Source organism: Oncorhynchus nerka, linkage group LG28 (assembly GCF_034236695.1).
Source record: "Oncorhynchus nerka isolate Pitt River linkage group LG28, Oner_Uvic_2.0, whole genome shotgun sequence".
Taxonomy (NCBI): Eukaryota; Metazoa; Chordata; class Actinopteri; order Salmoniformes; family Salmonidae; genus Oncorhynchus; species Oncorhynchus nerka.
In genome coordinates, this window is record NC_088423.1 from 47455496 (window position 1) to 47474859 (window position 19364).

At 41.6% G+C, this 19364-nt stretch overlaps 1 protein-coding gene across 1 annotated transcript; it reads right to left on the bottom strand.

Moving 5' to 3' along the window:
• Nucleotides 1-2549: 2549 nt before the first annotated feature.
• On the bottom strand, nt 2550-19101 carry LOC115113325 (3-hydroxyanthranilate 3,4-dioxygenase). The gene is made up of 10 exons (XM_029640850.2): nt 18891-19101; nt 18537-18615; nt 17430-17513; nt 17153-17259; nt 15348-15437; nt 15201-15244; nt 8095-8240; nt 7709-7777; nt 7459-7541; nt 2550-7231 (listed from the first exon to the last, which is right to left on the bottom strand). The coding sequence occupies exons 1-10, from the start codon at nt 18977-18979 to the stop codon at nt 7159-7161; spliced, it is 864 nt and encodes a 287-aa protein (XP_029496710.2). The 5' UTR covers nt 18980-19101; the 3' UTR covers nt 2550-7158.
• Between the last annotated feature and the right edge of the window lie 263 nt (nt 19102-19364).

Consider the following 19364-nt stretch of genomic DNA (forward strand, 5'->3'; position numbering starts at 1 on the left):
AACAACAAAAAATTCAGGGGATGCAGCAGCACTCTCAGCACGCCTACTTCCTGCGGCTATGCATGCATGCATACTGATGCCACACACACACATACTTTCACAATCACCACATACGTTGTTGCTACAGCTCATTCTATTATCTATCTTTTCTGTTGCCCTGTCAATTTACCCCTACCTATATGTACATAGCTACCACTATTACGTCGTACCCCTGCACATCGACCCGGTTCTGGTGCTACCTGTATATAGCCATGTTATTTTTGATGAACAGTCCAGACTGTTCAAAGGACAGTACCATCAAACCAGACAGGCAAATTCAGGGCAGCTAAGACAACCAGAGTCAAGGACAAATCACCTTAAATCTATAGTTTTATATAGAGCCATAGCTGAATGGAACTCTTTACCAATCCATATTTCTCAGTATAAAAAGTAAATCTACCTTCAAGATAGATATGACTGGACAGGAAATAGAAACATCAACTGAATGTTAAATGTGTTTCCTGTCGGGTATTTTAATTGTCTGTGTTGTCTACTTGTTGAATGTTTGTGAAGTCTTGATTTGTAGTTGTTTGTAATGCCTTGTTAATTGGTGTTGGACCCCAGGACGATTAGCTAACGTTACGGCGTTAGCTAATGGGGATCCTAATAGAAATGACAAAAATGACAAATCAGTACCATAGACGGCCACATGATATTTAGCAACATTGATTGGAGTAAATAGTTTTTGGTATCTTTAAGTTTGTTTTCAGTGTATTAAACTCAGCATATATAGCCTTGTTGATTTGATGATGTTTAAATGTTTAAGTGGAAATGGTGCTGGAATGGCGGAGGCAGATCTCCTGTTGTCTTTGGGCTGACTTACGGTACCTCCATGGTTCTAAATCAGTAGTTGTTTAGTAAACTGTCGAAAACATTAACTTGCTTGACCATGCTACAGGTTATATAACTATTTGTTAGACACAATATTTGCTTTCTGGTTTTGTGATGTCTTTTTTTACTGGCTTGGCTTCCCCAGAGATTTTACCCACGCAAAGCTACTGCCTCTATCCCATAATATGCACAGCATACGTAGAAACACAATACACCATGTCATTGACAGAATGCTCACAGATCCCATTAATTCCATTGTTTTAAGTAAGCATGGTAATAAACTGTTACTTTAACTCATCATCTACCTACATACTCTACCTGTACATATTACCTCAATTACCTCGACTAACTTGTGCCCCCGCACATTGACTCAGTACCGGTACCCCCTTTATAAAACCTCGCTATTGTTATTTTACTGCTGCTCTTTAAGTATTATTCATTTTTACTTAACACTTATTTTTTGTTCAAACTGCATTGTTGGTTAAGGGCTTGTAAGTAAGCATTTCACTGTAAGATTCTACACCTGTTGTATATGGCGCATGTGACAAATACAATTTGATTTGATTTGAAACTGTCAACATGGTAAGGTTTAAAAAATCTTCCTAAAATGTGATATTTCCACTTTCAAATGGCAGACTTGATTTGCCCTAATGAAAAATGTATCAACCCCTACAATTTATTTTTAAAGAATCCAGATAATAATTCACGTTTCCTGTTGCTGCATGATTCTTTTCCTGCTGTGAAAGTCAAATGAAGATAACAGATCTGTATCTTACATACATCCGGTTGGGGCTTTACAATCGGGGGTTAACTTGGTCTTAATTCAATTAATATAGTGCAGCATTGCATCAATGTTATATGTGTCACGACTCCCTCCGAAGTTGGCTCCCCCGCCTGTTCGGGTGGTGCTCTGCGGTGGTCGTCACCAGCCTACTAGCCACCACCGATCCCTTTTTCTTTTTGGTTTGTTTTGTCTCATTAGTTACACCTGCTCTTATTTTGTGTGTGCTTGATTTGCTTCCCTATTTAGCGTGTGGAACCCACCTCTTTGTTGTGCGGGATTATTTTGATGTTCACATTGGTGTCGTTGGTGTTGTTTGTGCTCTGGACCGTGTTACCCGTTGTTTTGGGTTGGTCAGTGTTTTGCGCCCTGCGTGTTTGGGGATTTACTTTTGGTGCCACATTAAAGTGCATCTTTCCTCTGGACCTCTCTGCTCTCTGTGCCTGATTCCTCTCTACACACCTAGTCAGCCGTGACAATATGGAAGATAACAAAAGTCATGCCTCAATGTGGGGTTCACAGTAAGGGAAGTGTCACAGGAAGTAAACTGAGTGTACAAAACATTAAGAACACCTTCAATATTGCGTTGCACCCCCACCCCCTTTTGCACTCATTCATTGGGGCATGGACTCTACAAGGTGTCGAAAGCGTTACACAGAGATGCTGGCTCATGTTAACTCCAATGCTTCCCACATTTGTGTAAAGTTGGCTGGATGTTCTTTGTGCGGTGGACCATTATTAATACACATGGGAAACTGATGAGCAGGGTTCCCCAAATTTCGGCCCGCGGGTGGTTTTATTTGGCCCCCCCAAGTTTTCTGAGAACAAAATGTAAATTCATGTTGAAAAAACATTTTCTTTTCATTGTTGGTCATAAGACTGTAAAAACACGAGGAAATCAGACACAATTTATTTTAATTTTGGAAATCAGTTCACAAATATTCGCATAATAGAGAGACATACAGTTGAAGTCGGAAGTTTACGTACACCTCAGCCAAATACATTTAAACTCAGTTTTTCACAATTCCTGACATTTAATCCTAGTAAACATTTCCTGTCTTAGGTCAGTTAGGATCACCACTTTATTTTAAGAATGTGAAATGTCAGAATAACAGTAGAGAGAATTATTTATTTCAGCTTTTATTTTTTTCATCACATTCCCAGTGGGTCAGAAGTTTGCATACACTCAATTAGTATTTGGTAGCATTGCCTTTAAATTGTTTAACTTGGGTCAAATGTTTCGGGTAGCCTTCCACAAGCTTCCCACAATAAGTTTAGAGAATGTTGGCCCATTCCTCCTGACAGAGCTGGTGTAACTGAGTCAGGTTTGTAGGCCTCCTTGCTCACACACGCTTGTTCAGTTCTGCCCACAAATTTTCTATAGGATTGTGTTCAGGGCCTTGTGATGGCCACTCCAATACCTTGACTTTGTTGTCCTTAAGCCATTTTGCCACGACTTTGGAAGTATGCTTTGGGTCATTGTCCATTTGGAAGACCCATTTGGGACGAATCTTTAACTTCCTGACTGATGTCTTGAAATGTTGCTTCAATATATACACATCATTTTCCTCTCTCATGATGCCATCTATTTTGTGAAGTGCACCAGTCCCTCCTGCAGCAAAGCACCTACACAACATGATGCTGCCAACCCCATTCTTCACGGTTGGGATGTTGATTTCCGGCTTGCAAGCCTCCCCTTTCTCCTCCAAACATAATGATGGTCATTATGACCAAACAGTTCTAATTTTGTTTCATCAGACTGGAGGACATTTCTCCAAAAAGTACAATCTTTGTCCCCATGTGCAGTTGCAAACCGTAGTCTGGCTTTTTTTATGGCGGTTTTGGAGCAGTGGCTTCTTCCTTGCTGAGTGGCCTTGCTGGTTATGTCGATATAGGACTCGTTTTACTGTGGATATAGATACTTTTGTACCTGTTTCCTCCAGCATCTTCACATGGTCCTTTGCTGTTGTTCTCGGATAGATGGCATCATGGAAGGTGTTCCTGATTTGAGTTGACTCTGTGCACTTATCACACATCATTGACTGTACTGTCCTTTGAATGGTCTGGACAGGTGATAACATTTTTGATGGTGTGCGACGAGTGTTAATCTTGTCCTCTTGTGACAGAGGCTGATGAGAGTTAACCCATCATCCCCTGTCCCCTCAATCCCGCCTCTATGTTTACGCCCTGCACGGATGCCTGTGTGAGATGGGCTGTACCGCTTTATGTGACTGGTGGAAGACTTAGGACAGGAGGCTGGCAGGACACACCAGCCTTTGGACCTACCCCATCTATGACTTGGCCATCTTCTTCATGGAGGGCCAGCATGCCAGGCTGTTGGCCCAGCGCCAACTGTAGCACCAGCTGTAATTTACAAATATATATAGACCGCCACCCCTTGTATTACCAGAGGCTGCTGTTCAATCTTACCGATACAATGTGTAACCCGCCAGCTGTATGTTATTCATGTCGTCGTTCAGCCAAGACTCGGTGAAACATAAGATATTACAGTTTTTAATTGTCCCGTTGGTAGGATATACATGCTTGTGGTTCGTCCACTTTATTGTCCAGTGATTGTACGTTGGCCAATAGTACCTACGGCAAGGCAGATTAGCCACTCGTGCCTGCCCTCACAAGGCACCCCGATCACCTTCTGCGATACGTCTGTCTCCTTCTCCTGCGAATGACGGGGAAGAGGGCTTGTTCCGGTGTGTCTGGAGTAAATCCCTCTCGTCTGACTCGTTAAAGAAAAATTCTTCATCCAGTTCAAGGTGATTAATCGCTGTTCTAATGTCCAGAAGCTCTTTTCGGTCAGAAGACACGGTAGCAGCAACCTTATTTACAAAATAAGCTAAAAACAATGCAAAAAAATGTCAGCCATCCCCTCCGGCGCCATCTTCAGCAGGTGTAAATTTGTCAGTTATTGTGCACTCTGTCACAATCAGAAGAGAGCGCTCTGAAATCGGAGTAGATAGCCAGGGAGAATTTACCAGCTACGTCTATCATCAGTTGTCACAGTGACAGCTGGAACAAACATTATTTTGAAATGATTACTTGCAGAGTGGAGTATTTTGTTAAGAAATGTAGCTATCTAGCTAAACAATGAACCATAATACCAACTCATGACGTTTCTACCGTGCATGAATCAGGTTCAATGTTAGCTAGCTACCTTTAGCCTATAACTAGCAAAGCAAATGTCTCTGAGATACTAATAATATTATTACACATATCATACACGTAACGTTAACTAGCGAGCGAGACAGCTAAGGTTAGCAGGCTAGATAACACTACACTTTAACCAGTTGAAGCTATTGGGGCGCTATTTCATTATTGGATAAAAAAACGTGCCCGTTTTAAGCGCAATATTTTGTCACGAAAAGATGCTCGACTATGCATATAATTGGCAGCTTTGGAAAGAAAACACTCTGACGTTTTCAAAACTGCAAAGATATTATCTGTGAGTGCCACGGAACTCATGCTACAGGCGAAACCAAGATGAAACCTCAAACAGGAAATGAGCAGAATTTTTGAAGCTCTGTTTTTCTATCGTCTCCTTATATGGCTGTGAATGTGCCGTGAACGACCTTATGCTCTCTGCCGTTCGTCCAAGATGTCTGCAGCATTGTGACGTATTTGTAGGCATATCATTGGAAGATTGGCCATAAGAGACTACATTTGCCAGGGGTCCGCCCGGTGTCCTTTGTCTAAATTTGTGCGTAATTCTCAGCTGCAATCATTTTCACATGCGATTCAGAGGGAGAAGCACACTTCCACGAACGATATATCTTTGAAGAGATATGTAGAAAAACACCTTGAGGATTGATTCTAAACAACGTTTGCCATGTTTCAGTCGATATTATGGAGTTATTTTGGAAAAAGTTAGGCGTTTTTATAACTGAATTTTCGGGGTTTTTTGGTAGCCAAACATGACGCAGAAAACGGACCGATTTCTCCTGCACAAATAATGTTTCAGGAAAACTGAACATTTGCTATCTAACTGAGAGTCTCCTCATTGAAAACGTCCGAACTTCTTCAAAGGTAAATGATTTATTTGAATGTTTTTCTGGTTTTTGTGAAAATGTTCCCTGCTAATGCTAACGCTAAATGCTAACGCTAAATGCTAAATGCTAGTTTTGCTATGGTTGAGAAGCATATTTTTGAAAATCTGAGATGACAGTGTTGTTAACAAAAGGCTAAGCTTGAGAGCTAGCATATTGATTTAATTTCATTTGCGATTTTCATGAATAGTTAACGTTGTGTTATGCTAATGAGCTTGCGGATAGATTTACACAATCCTGGATACAGGTTTTTTAAGTAGCTAAACGTGACGCACAAAATGGAGTGATTTCTCCTAAACAAATAATCTTTCAGGAAAAACGGAACATTTGCTATCTAACTGAGAGTCTCCTCATTGAAAACATCTGAGGTTCTTCAAAGGTAAATTATTTTATTTGAATGGTTTTCTGGTTTTTGTGAAAATGTTGCCTGCTGAATGCTAACGCTAAATGCTAATGCTAGCTATCAATAGCTATCAATACTGTTACACAAATGCTAGTTTTGCTATGGTTGAGAAGCATATTTTTGAAAATCTGAGATGACAGTGTTGTTAACAAAAGGCTAAGCTTGAGAGCTAGCATATTGATTTAATTTCATTTGCGATTTTCATGAATAGTTAACGTTGCGTTATGGTAATGAGCTTGAGGCTGTATTCACGATCCCGGATCCGGGATGGCTCGCCGCAAGAAGTTAACTTGAAATGAAATCAACTTTCTGACACAATTTGAAATGTGTAATATCTGAAAATGTAGCTAGCTAGACTATCTTACCCATTTACATGGATGGACGCTTCTCCCTCTCTGTCATGGATGTCATGGTTGCCCTTAGTTTGAAGATATAATCCCCTTAGCTATCGTACTCTAATTCCACTGATTTCAAAACTCGGTCCTCTAAAAAGTGGTGAGCAACACTTATGCAGTTCTACTACAGGATATATTTTTAAAAAAGCTGTGTTAGAATTTACAGATGGCATACAAGTTTGTTATTAAGGCACATGAAAGTTCATATGTTCCAGAAGCTATTTCTGCCAAAAAAACGCATTTTGATTAAAAAAAGTTTACATTCAAATTGATCTCCTGTGAATTAGTGATGCGCAACATATAACCAGTTTCCTGAAACGAGTTACAAATGTACAATTCAGTTTCAATTAAATTCAGTTTCAAAATAATTCCGAAAGTATGAAAATATACTGCAACTTAATCAAGTTCATTATTTAAATTACGTTTGTGAAGATGTTCTATTATAATTTGTTCTGAAAATAACAAATAGTTTTACTCCCTGTTTTACTCTACCTCTCCATATCTGATCTTTGAGTTCATTGCAGAGTTATTCTTCAACGTAATTTGTGACAGGGTTATAATTATGCTCTCTGTAGCAAAAGAGCATACAATCTCTTTTGCTGACCCTCCTTTTTCCTTGTGTGTCACAGAAGAGAGTGGGGTCATCAGAGGTCATGCACGCTTTCTCTCTGGGTTCTGAGCAACAAACAGGGAAACGCTCCCCTCAGCCCGACTCCATTGGTACCTGCAGCATAGAAATCAGACAAATACAAAGTCAAACAGATTCCTCTATCGAACCACAAAATAACAGCGTCTACTGTATCTGACAGACAGTTGCCTAACTTCTCTTTGTGTTGCTTGAATTCAACATTTTTCCTCAAATGCCATTTCTTGGGGTCATTCACAAACATGCACACATCCCCTCAATCATCTTTTTCCTTCTCTTATTATCATACTCATCATCCCACTCACTGGCTGTGTCCAGGAATGAGTAGACTGTCTCCTGTGGATAGAGGGAACTCTTGGCCATCCAGAGTCACATGGGAAGATCCCTCCTGATAGAGGAAGAGAGGGTGAGTGTGAGACAAAGTGCAAATAGACAGAGGGAAGCAGATAGATGTAAAGGAAGAGAGAGAAATAGCACAAATTGAAATAAATACTGAAGGCATGATAACATGAAAGAAATGCAAATACTCTAATAGAGCAGTAATAGCAGACATACCTGCTGCCATATCCAGACATCAGTTTCTCGTTCACAAGCCTCTGTCTGCCCGGGCCCATACAGAAGGGTCTGTCACAGAGTAGTAGAAGAAACATCATTATAGTCACCATCACCATCATCCTCACCCCCACCACCATCATCATCTATACACTCACTAAACTGATAAACCAGTCCTAATTTAATTATAGCTCACTTCCCTCCTACTACAACAATGAGCAGCATAATCAACACACAAATGAGCCACATTGTATTCAACTTTCAATATTAGCGAGTCATGAGTTTGAATCAGTGGGGCGCTCAGTCTAGACTGATCGCTTTGAAAGGTCTCAATCGATGTGAAAGGTCAGAAAAATAACTAAGTCATAATTGGGATATGCCAGGGTCACCTCCGTCTCAAACTGGGCCCCAAACATGTCTATGGGGCGTCCACTGGCCAGTGAGGGTTGCTGTTTGTCCACCCAGTCTCTAAAGTGGAAGGGGGTCATCACATCCATGGTGTTCATGGGGAAGGGAGGCTGTCTGAAGACCTCATCTAGACAAACAGAGGCAGGAATGCATCTCAGTGCGATACAGTATGCACAACGATAGCACAAAAAATGATAACACATAGAACAGGGATGGGTGTAGCGGAAGAATCAGAATTAGTTAGTTAACATAGATAATTAAGACGTCTTGACAAATGTGCCAAAAGTAAGCTGCCTGTTACTCAGGCCCAGAAGCTAGGATATGCAAGCATTGGATAGACAACACTCTGAAGTTTCTAAAACTGTTAAAATATTGTCTGTGGGTATAACAGAACTGATTTGGCAGGCAAAACCCAGAGGACAATCCAGCCAGGGATTATTTTTATTGCATTTTTCAATGCTTTTCTATGGGAAAGTCTATTATTTAGGACCCAGATTGCAGTTCCTATGGCTTCCACTAGATGTCAACAGTCTATATCATTTGTTTCATGCTTGTTTTTTGAAAAATTAAGAAGTATTCGTATTCTTTCTAAGTGTCACTCAGAAGGACTCTAGTCTTTTGGCGCGCGTGAATGAGTGTGCGTTCCTCGTTCTTTTTCTATTGAACACCGTATATTCCGTCTTAAATTTGATTGATTATTTACATATTAGGGTACCTGAGGTTGGATTAGATAGGTTGTTTGAAATGTTTGGACGAAGTTTACAGGTAACTTTTTAGATTCCTTTATAGGCATGTTGGGCGAGTTGGAACAGGTTGGAACAGGTGGATTTCTGAATCAAACGCGGGATATGAAGGACTTTATCGAACAAAATGACCATTCATTGTGTAACTGGGAGCCTTTGGATTGCAAAAAGATGAAGATCTTCAAAGGTAAGTGATTAATTTTATTGCTATTTTTGAGTTTTGTGACACCTGTGCAGGTTATGAATTAATGTTAATGCAGGAAGTGGGGTGAGGCGCTGTCCTCAGACGATCAAATACTATCCTTTCGTCGTAAAGCCTATTGTAAATCGGACAAAGCGGTTTGATTACCAAGATTCTAAGCTAAAGAATGGTTTATAACACTTGAATGGTTTATAACACTTTTATTAACGTTTAATATTACTACTTTTGGTTTTTGAATTTCGCTCTCTGCAATTTCACCGGATATTGTCGAGATGGGACGCTAGCGTCCCAATGATCGCTAAGAGGTTAAAGTAATGATGACCTGTCTTTTCTCTTAGCTTATTTGAGCAGTGCTTGCCATAATATGGACTTGGTCTTTTACCAAATAGGGCATGCATTTTTAATTTAACCTTGATTTAACCTTGTCACAACACAACAGATTAGCTCAAATACATTAAGACTGAAAGAAATTCCACCAATTAAGTTTTTGCAAGGCACAACTGTTAATTGAAATGCATTTCAAGTGACTACCTTGTGAAGCTGGTGGAAAGAATGCTAATAGTGTGCAAAGCTGTCATCAAGGCAAAGGGTGGCTACTTTGAAGAATCTAAAATATATTTTGATTTGTTTAACACTTTTTTTGCTACTACATGATTCCATATGTGATATTTAATAGTTTTGATGTCTTCACTAATATTCTACAACGTAGAAAATGTATCAGGAATCAAGGTAAGACCAGATGCAGACTGTTCAAGTAACACTGTTTAATGTGGCAACAAGGGCAGGCGGACTCAGGGTCAGGGACAGGCAGGGTTCAGTAATCCAGTGGTGGAGCAAAGGTACAGGACAGCAGACTCAGGGTCAGGCAGAGAGGTCAGGTGGGCGGGTACAGGGTCAGGACAGGCAAAGGTCAAATCTGGAAGCTGGTAACCGATAGGCGCTGACAGGAAAAATGCTGGTAAGCTTGAACGAACAAGATGAACTGGCAACAATCAGACAGAGAACACAGGTATAAATACACAGGGGATAATTGGAAGATGGGCGACACCTGGAGGGGGTGGAGACACGCACAAGGACAGGTGAAACAGGTCAGGGTGTGACAAAATGTTTTTTTTCTCTAATCAATCTACACACAATACCCCCATAATGACAAAGCAAAAACAGGTTTTTAGATTTTTTTTGAAAATGTATTAAATATAAAAAACTGATATTACATTTATATGAGTATTCAGACTGTTTACTCAGTACTCTGTTGAAGCACCTTTGGCAGGAATTGGGGAGTTTCTCCCATACATCTCTGCAGATGCTCTCAAGCGCTGTCAGGTTGGATGGGGAGCTTTGCTGCTCATCTATTTTGAGGTCTCTCCAGAGATGTTCGATCTGGTTCAAGTCCGGGCTCTGGCTGGGCCACTCTAGGACATTCAGAGACTTGTCCTGAAGCCACTCCTGCGTTGTCTTGGCTGTGTGCTTCGGGACGTTGTCCAGTTGGAAGGTGAACCTTCGCCCCAGTCTGAGGTCCTGGGCTCTCTGGAGCAGGTTTTCATGAAAGATCTCTCTGTACTTTGCTCTGTTCATATTTTCCTCGATCCTGACTAGTCTTGTAGTCCCTGCCGCTGAATAACATCCCCACAGCATGATGCCGCCACCACCATGCTTCACCGTAGGGATTGTGCCAAAAATGTCTAAAAACCTGTTTTCGCTTTGTCATTATGGGGTATAGTGTGTAGATTGTGTGTATTCATTTTAGAATAAGGCTATTAACGTAACAAAATGTGGAAAAGGGAATGGGTCTGAATACTTTCCGATTGAACTGTATATATACAGTATATATACACATTTCCTCACCATTTTAAATAAGCATGCCCCTTTCAAAAAATTTAGAACTAAGAACAGATATAGCCCTTGGTTCACTCCAGACCTGACTGCCCTTGGCCAGCACAAAAACATCCTGTGGCGGACTGCAATAGCATCAAATAGTCCCTGCGATATGCAATTGTTCAGAGAAGTCAGGAACCATTACACACAGTCAGTCAGGGAAGCAAAGGCTAACTTTTTCAAACAGAAATGTGCATCCTGTAGCTCTTAAAGTGTGCCAAAATGTTTTGGCACACTTTAAAGTCCATAGAGAACAAGAGCACCTCCTCCCAGCTGCCCACTGCACTGAGGCTAGGTAACACGGTCACCACCGATAAATCCATGATATAATCGAAAATTTCAATAAGCATTTCTCTACGGCTAGCCATGCTTTTCTCCTGGCTACCCCAACCCCGGCCAACAGCTCCGTACCTCCCGTAGCTACTTGCCCGAGCCTCCCCAGCTTCTCCTTCACCCAAATCCAGATAGCAGATGTTCTGAAAGAGCTGCAAAACCTGAACCCTTACAAATTAGCTGGGCAAGACAATCTGGACCCTCTCTTTCTAAAATGATCAGCCACCATTGTTGCAACCCCTATTACCAGTCTGTTCAACCTTTCTTTCTTATCGTCCGAGATCCCTAAAGGGTTGACACTCAAGACCCAAACTGTTATAGATCTATATCCATCCTGCCCTGCCTTTCTAAAGTCTTTGAAAGCCACGTTAATAAACAAATCAATGACCATTTAGAATCCCATCGTACCTTCTCCGCTGTGCAATCTGGTTTCCGAGCTGGTCATGGGTGCACCTCATCCACTTTCAAGGTATCATAACCGCCACCGATAAAAGACAGTACTGTGCAGCCGTCATTCATCGACCTGGACAAGGTTTTCGACTCTGTCAATCACTGTATTCTTATCGGCAGACTCAATAGCCTTGGTTTCTCAAATGACTGCCTCGCCTGGTTTACCAACCACTTCTCAGACAGAGTTCAGTGTGTCAAATCGGAGAGGCCTGTTGTCCGGACCTCTGGCAGTCTCTATGGGGGTGCCACAGTATTTAATTCTCGGGCCGACTCTTTTCTCTGTATATATCCACGATGTCGTTCTTGCTGCGGGTGATTCCCTGATCCACCTCTACGCAGACGGCACCATTCTCTATACATCTGCCCCTTCTTTGGACACTGTGTTAACTAACCTCTGTTATATAAATAATCCAATATCAAGCATTACTAGCAGACCAACGCTCTGGTTAAACCAGGTGCCCTCAGATAACTCTAGGCGCAGTGCCCTCAGTCAAGTCTAGAGCCTGTGTGCAATAACATAATTATCCTCGCACAAAACAGTTCAAGGAAAGGACACACAGCTGCCATCACGTAAATATACTCCCCTGTAAAACTACAAAGAGCATCCTGCAACACTAACGAGCTTAGAAGTGCCAAACTATCTCACTGACATTGACCCTACATGCACTCCTGCATAAACAGGAAACACCTGCTCCTAAAGCAGACACTACTAGTTTTCTCCTATCTTTCGTTCCTTGACACACAAACATCTCATGAAGCACTGTACACTCACACTCTACCCCCCTCTACTGGGTGCCAACAGCAGAGGACTCTGCTCTGCACCAATGGGGCGCCCGCTCTGGCTAGAGCAGGCCCGCCTCCAACTCTTCAGGACCAGTCAGAAGACCAACACGACGAGACTCCACCTACATTATTCTGTGTATACATTCTGTTGTAAACTCTGGCGAGGTAGCCTAATGATTCTGACTCCTCACAGAGTCACATTGCTTAGGTCCGTGCATGATAAACGGCAGGACAAGATATCTTTGACCAATAAACTGCCTTTTTGATACACCTGATTCCACTCTGTCCAGCGTCGTTGTTTTGCATTCCCTCTCCAGTATGAAACACTAACACCTCCAAACTAGCTTCAATGCCATACAACACATCTTCTGTGGCCTCCAACTACTCTTTAACGCTAGTAAAACGAAATGCATGCTTTTCAACCGATCGCTGCCCGCACCCACCTGCCTGACTAGCGTCACTACTCTGGACAGTTCTGACCTAGAATACATGGACAACTACAAATACCTAGGTGTCTGACTAGACTGTAAACTCTCCTTCCAGACTCCTATCAAACATCTCCAATCCAAAATCAAATCTAGAATAGGCTTACTATTTCGCAACAAAGCCTCCTTCACTCTCGCCGCCAAACTTACCCTAGTAAAACTGACTATCATACCAATCCTCGACTTCGGTGATGTCATCTACAAAATAGCTTCCAATACTCTACTCAGCAAATTGGATGCCCCTTATACCACCCACCACTGCGACTTGAATGCTCTAGTCGGCTGGCCCTCGCTACATATTCGTCGCCAGACCCATTGGCTCCAGGTCATCTATAAATCTATGCTAGGTAAAGCTCCGCCTTATCTCAGCTCACTGGTCACGATAACAACACCCACCCGTAGCACGCTCTCCAGCAGGTATATCTCACTGGTCATCCCGAAAGCCAACACCTCCTTTGGCCGCCTTTCCTTCCAGTTCTCTGCTGCCAGTGACTGGAACGAATTGCAAAAATTGCTGAAGCTGGAGACTTCCATTTCCCTCACTAACTTTAAACAGCAGCTATCTGAGCAGCTAAATGATCGCTGCAGCTGTACATAGTCCATCTGTAAATAGCCCACCCAATCTACCTACCTCATCCCCATATTGTTTTTATATACTTTGCTGATCTTTTGCACACCAGTATCACTACCTACACACCATCATCTGCTCATCATCATCTGCTCATCTATCACTCCAGTGTTAATCTGCTAAATTGTAATTACTTTGCTACTATGGCCTATTTATTGCCTTACCTCCTCATGCCATTTGCACACACTATATATAGACTTTATTGTTTTCTATTGTGTTATTGACTGTATGCTTGTTTATTCCATGTGTAACTCTGTGTTGTTTTTTCTGTCGCACTGCTTTGCTTTATCTTGGTCAGGTCACAGTTGTAAATGAGAACTTGTTCTCAACTAGTTTACCTGGTTAAATAAAGGTGAAATAAAAACATCACCGGAAACAACATTGCCTATGGGCGCAAACCCTCCGTTGCTGGACCAGACAGGACTGGCAAAAAGTGCTCTTCACTGACAAGTCGCGGTTTTGTCTCACCAGGGGTGATGGTCGGATTTGCGTTTATCGTCGAAGGAATGAGCATTACACCGAGGCCTGTACTCTGGAGTGGAATCGATTTGGAGGTTGAGTGTCCGTCATTGTCTGGGGCGGTGTGTCACAGCATCATCGGACTGAGCTTGTTGTCATTGCAGGCAATCTCAACGCTGTGTGTTACAGGGAAGACGTGGTACCCTTCATGCAGGCTCATCCTGACATGACCCTCCAGCATGACAATTGCTCGTTCTGTGCGTGATTTCCTGCAAGACAGGAATGTCAGTGTTCTGTCATGGCCAGTGAAGAGCCCGCATCTCAAGCCCATTGAGCACATCTGGGACCTGTTGGATTGGAGAGTGAGGGCTAGGTGCTTGGTGGAAGAGTGGAGTAACATCTCACAGCAAGAACTGGCAAATCTGGTTCTGTCCATGATGAGGAGATGCACTGCAGTACTTAATGCAGCTGGTGGCCACACCAGATACTTTTGATTTTGACCCCCCCTTTGTTCAGGGACACATTATTCCATTTCTGTTAGTCACATGTCTGTGGAAGTTGTTCAGTTTATGTCTCAGTTGTTGAATCTTGTTATGTTCATACAAATATTTACATGTTAAGTTTGCTGAAAATAAACGCAGTTGACAGTGAGAGGACGTTTCGTAAATTTTTTTGATTATTTATTATTTATTTTTTTTAATTTTGGGGAGGGCTCAGTTGGGGTCTTAACTTACTCTTTAGAGTTAGAATAATAGAATACACAAGGTGCCATTTCGAAATTTGGTTGTGCATCAGCAGTCACTCATTTAGCCCATATCAGCTAACATTTTTTGGATTGGTAAATGCAAAATCTTCTCTCCCCCCATGGCGTATTCAGATCCACGAGCCACTGTGGCCGTATATGATGAGTTACGTTTTTTTGTGGTCCCCATGAAAGTTGCCCAGGGCTCCCGGGGAGTGGGATACACCAGCACAGCAAAATATCTACAGACCCGACGTAAAACCACACAAAAATATAAGGTGGGCAAATCGGGACATAATGCATTTTCAGTCAGTAGTGTGCCAAACTGATGTCAACCTATTGAAGCTCAACATTCCCATTGTGTCATTTTGTGAGATGGGGACTCACATGGGTTTGGCTTGCCTGTTCTGTGCTGCTCCGACGCAAAGAACCTGAGAAACACAGCATCAGCTGAGTATAACACTACTGAGCACTAATGTCCATTGGAAAGTGTTATGTTTCATGCCAGTCTAAAATCAATTATATAAGTCTCACTCTTGAATCAGTGGCACCAGCTGGGTCCCCAAGTTTTCACAGTAAAACCATCTCTCAAAAAGGGTATCTGAAGTGTTGTCCACATAGTACCTGAAACCACAAAGAGCCAGGCTTTCATACTCTTTCTCTCTCACCCCTCTCGCCCTCTTTCGTGCTCTCTCTTGTAAGGGGGTCAAGGAGAAGGGGAAGTTTACATACACTTAGGTTGGAGTCATTAAAACTTGTTTTTCAACCACACCACACATTTCTTGTTACTTAACTATAGTTTTGGCAAGTTGGTAAGGACATCTACTTTGTGCATGAGACAAGTAATTTTCCAACAATTGTTTACAGACAGATTATTTCACTTATGATTCACTGTATCACAATTCCAGTAGTTCAGAAGTTCACAAACACTAAGTTGACTGTGCCTTGGGAAATTCCATAAAATTATATCATGGCTTTAAGTTTCTGACATCATTTGAGTCAATTGGAGGTGTAACTGTTGATGAATTTAAAGGCCTACCTTCAAACCCAGTGCCTCTTTGCTTGACATCATGGGAAAATCAAAAGAAATCAGCCAAGGACTCAGAATTTTTTTTGTAGACCTCCGCGAGTTTGGTTCATCCTTTGGAGCAATGTCCAAATGACTGAAGGTACCACATTCATCTGTACAAACAATAGTATGCAAGTATAAACATCATGGGACCACGCAGCCATCATACCACTAAGGAAGGAGACGCGTTCTGTCTCCTAGAAATGAACGTACTTTGCTGCGAAAAGTGCAAATCAATCCCAGTACAACAGCAAAGTATCTTGTGAAGATGCTGAAGGAAACAGGTACAAAAGTATCTATATCCACAGTAAAATGAGTCCTATATCGACATAACTGCTCCAAAACTACCATAAAAAACCAGACTACTGTTTGCAACTACACATGGGACACAAATTGGACTTTTTGGAGAAATGTCCTCTGGTCTGATGAAACAAAAATAGAACTGTTGACCATAATGTAGGAAAAAGGGGGACGCTTGCAAGCTGAAGAACACCATCCCAACCGTGAGGCACTGGGGTGGCAGCATCATGTTGTGGGCGTGCTTTGCTGCAGGAGGGACTGGTGCACTTCACAAAATAGATGACATCATGAGAAAGGAAAATGATGTGGATATATTGAAGCAACATCTCAAGACATCAGTCAGGAAGTTAAAGATTGGTCGCAAATGGGTCTTCCAAATGGACAATGACCCCAAGCATACTTCCAAAGTTGTGGCAAAATGGCTTAAGGACAACAAAGTCAATGCATTGGAGTGGCCATCTCAAGGCCCTGACCTCAATCCCATAGAACATTTGTATGCAGAACTGAAAAGTGTGTGTGCGAGCAAGGAAGCCTACAAACCTGACTCAGTTACACCAGCTCTGTCAGGAGGATTGGGCCAATATTCATCCAACTTATTGTGGGAAGCTTGTGGAAGGCTACCCAAAACGTTTTACCCAAGTTAAACAAAGGCAATGCTACCAAATACTAATTGACTGTATGCAAACTTCTGACCCACTGGGAATGTGATGAAAGAAATAAAATCTGAAATAAATCATTATTTCTACTATTATTCTGATATTTCACATTCTTAAAATAAAGTGGTGATCCTAACTGACCTAAGACAGGGAATCTTTACTAGGATTAAATGTCAGGAATTGTGAAAAACTGAGTTTAAATGTATTTGGCTAAGGTGAATGTAAACCTCCGACTTCAACTGTAGATGGATAAAGAATGTGTAAGAAGAGTGAGATATATGTAAAGGATAAGATGACATGGTGGATGGTGGTACCTTAAACAGTCGGTCTCTGACTGAAGCCTCCTTCTCTCCACCACCAGCCCCACAGTGTTAGCCTGTCTCTGGGGGGAGTGGGCGATCCGAGCTGGGAGCAGAAACATCTGAGGACCACAGAAGGACACAGAAGGACACAGAAGGACACAGAAGGACATGGGGTGTGTATGACACAAACACTAATGTAACAAATCTGCATAGCTTGATATGGCACTGTCACTTATGTTAAACAGTGGGCTTAGTGAGAGAACCGTGGAATGATTGCCATTTCTCTCACCTCTCCCTCGCGGATATGCACATCCTTATGTTTGCCATTCTCAACCAACTTCAGACACATGTCCCCTTTCACCTGGTAAAAGAGCTGCACAAAAATAAGACAGGAAGAGGATATGACAGTGAAAAGTACAGACTAGAAAATGTACAGATACAAGATATGGAGGATGTCTTCAGCTTCAAATCACTATGATATGCATGTGTTTATGCTGACCTCCAGTGGCGAGATTATGTTATTGAAAATGCAATTACAATCCTTTGCTTTGTGCTGTTATGTCACCATTTACATAATAAGAGATAAGGTTGTAGATGATTTGTGAAGCTTATATGTTGTACTTATGAAGACTTTATTTATGCTATATAAAGCCTTTATAAATTGTAGTTTGTTTAAAGTGGGACATTCTCGTCCTACCAAAGATTTAAAAAAAATTTAAAAAGAGAAACACATGAACAGGAATTTACTTTGGGCTTCAACTAGACAAATAGCCAGAGCAAATAGTGTTGACCGAAAGGTGACAGTGCAACATTCTTGTGGAATTTGTCCCTATGGTGGTAGGAAGAACTGACTGAGTTTATGTGACAGTATGGAAATGGAACATTTAGATACAGAACAAAAAGACTAAACGACTGGGTCTCTCGTCTCTGGCAACCGAACCAATAGAACGAACGACCAGCCTGCTTGGGTAGCAACCTTAGATTTGTGTCGGGACTATATCTCGTGGAAAGATGAAATAGTATGAATAAATTCATCAAAACAACGTTTTTAATGAAAATATGTCAATCATAATTTGAATATGTTGGTAACCCATGTGTATGAAAGTGATAATGCCCTCGAAGCCGGTGTTCGGAGGATATACTCAACTTTATCTCGGGCCTAACAACACCAGTGCCAATAAATCCTCCGAACACCAACTTCTAAGGCATTATCACAGAGGGCCAGGTGACTGCTAACTAAATAGCATGGTAGTGTCCTTGCATTTGTTGCTTACTTTCAGATAGGGACATTGCATATCTCGTAGGTTTTGAATACCATTTTCTGCACTATGAACGGTCACACAAACTCCACGGCATTTAGCCAATGTGATAGGTGAATAGTGGCATTTTCTCTCACCTCCTCCCCTTCCTCTATGTGGTAGTCCTTTCTGCTGTTGGGACCTCCAACAAACATGATGTTCAGCTGTGACAAATGCCTTGCGGAGAAAAATAATATAAGCATTCACTTATCTTTGCCAACATAGTGTAAATGATTACTATTGGACTAGTGTAGATAGTCAGGGGGTAAACAGTACTTGTTACAGTTCAACATGATAATAACTCAATTACTACATTTGTGAAGCATCTATGATGCATGCTGTATAAAGCCTTTATAGTTCATTTGGTGATTCATCACAAATCTAGCGACACCCAAGTGTTCAACTCAAACTGAAACTATGTGTGAATGAAACCAGCCCAGGCTGCTACTCACATGAGTTTATTGCACACCGGTGGCAAAAAAGCCGTCTCATTCTCTGCAATCCATTTGTCCACATTCACAACAAGGGGTTTGACACTCATTATTGCAAACCCGATGTCAAAATTGTCACTGTGAAAATCGTGTGCTGAATCACTTTAGTTCTGTGTGTTTTCTCTCCTGTTTCAGAGCCTGATTGAGTTAAAGTCCATTGCATAGCTAGGGGGAGGAGTCCAGCATGACGGTGAAAGGTTGCTTTCATTTCCACAATAATTCAACTAGTGGTATTGGGTGTGGGCGGTCATATAATAGAAAAGAGGAAACACAGTAAAGTGAAGTGATGAGGGGATGAGGAGGGGTGCAGGCGTATGAGGAAGCAGGAATCATGTGAGAGTGAGCGTCTGTAGCGTCATAGAATGAACATGAACAAACAATGCATTTGATTAAAAAATACAATGAAATAAGTTGTATTTTTGTTTTTATCATGTT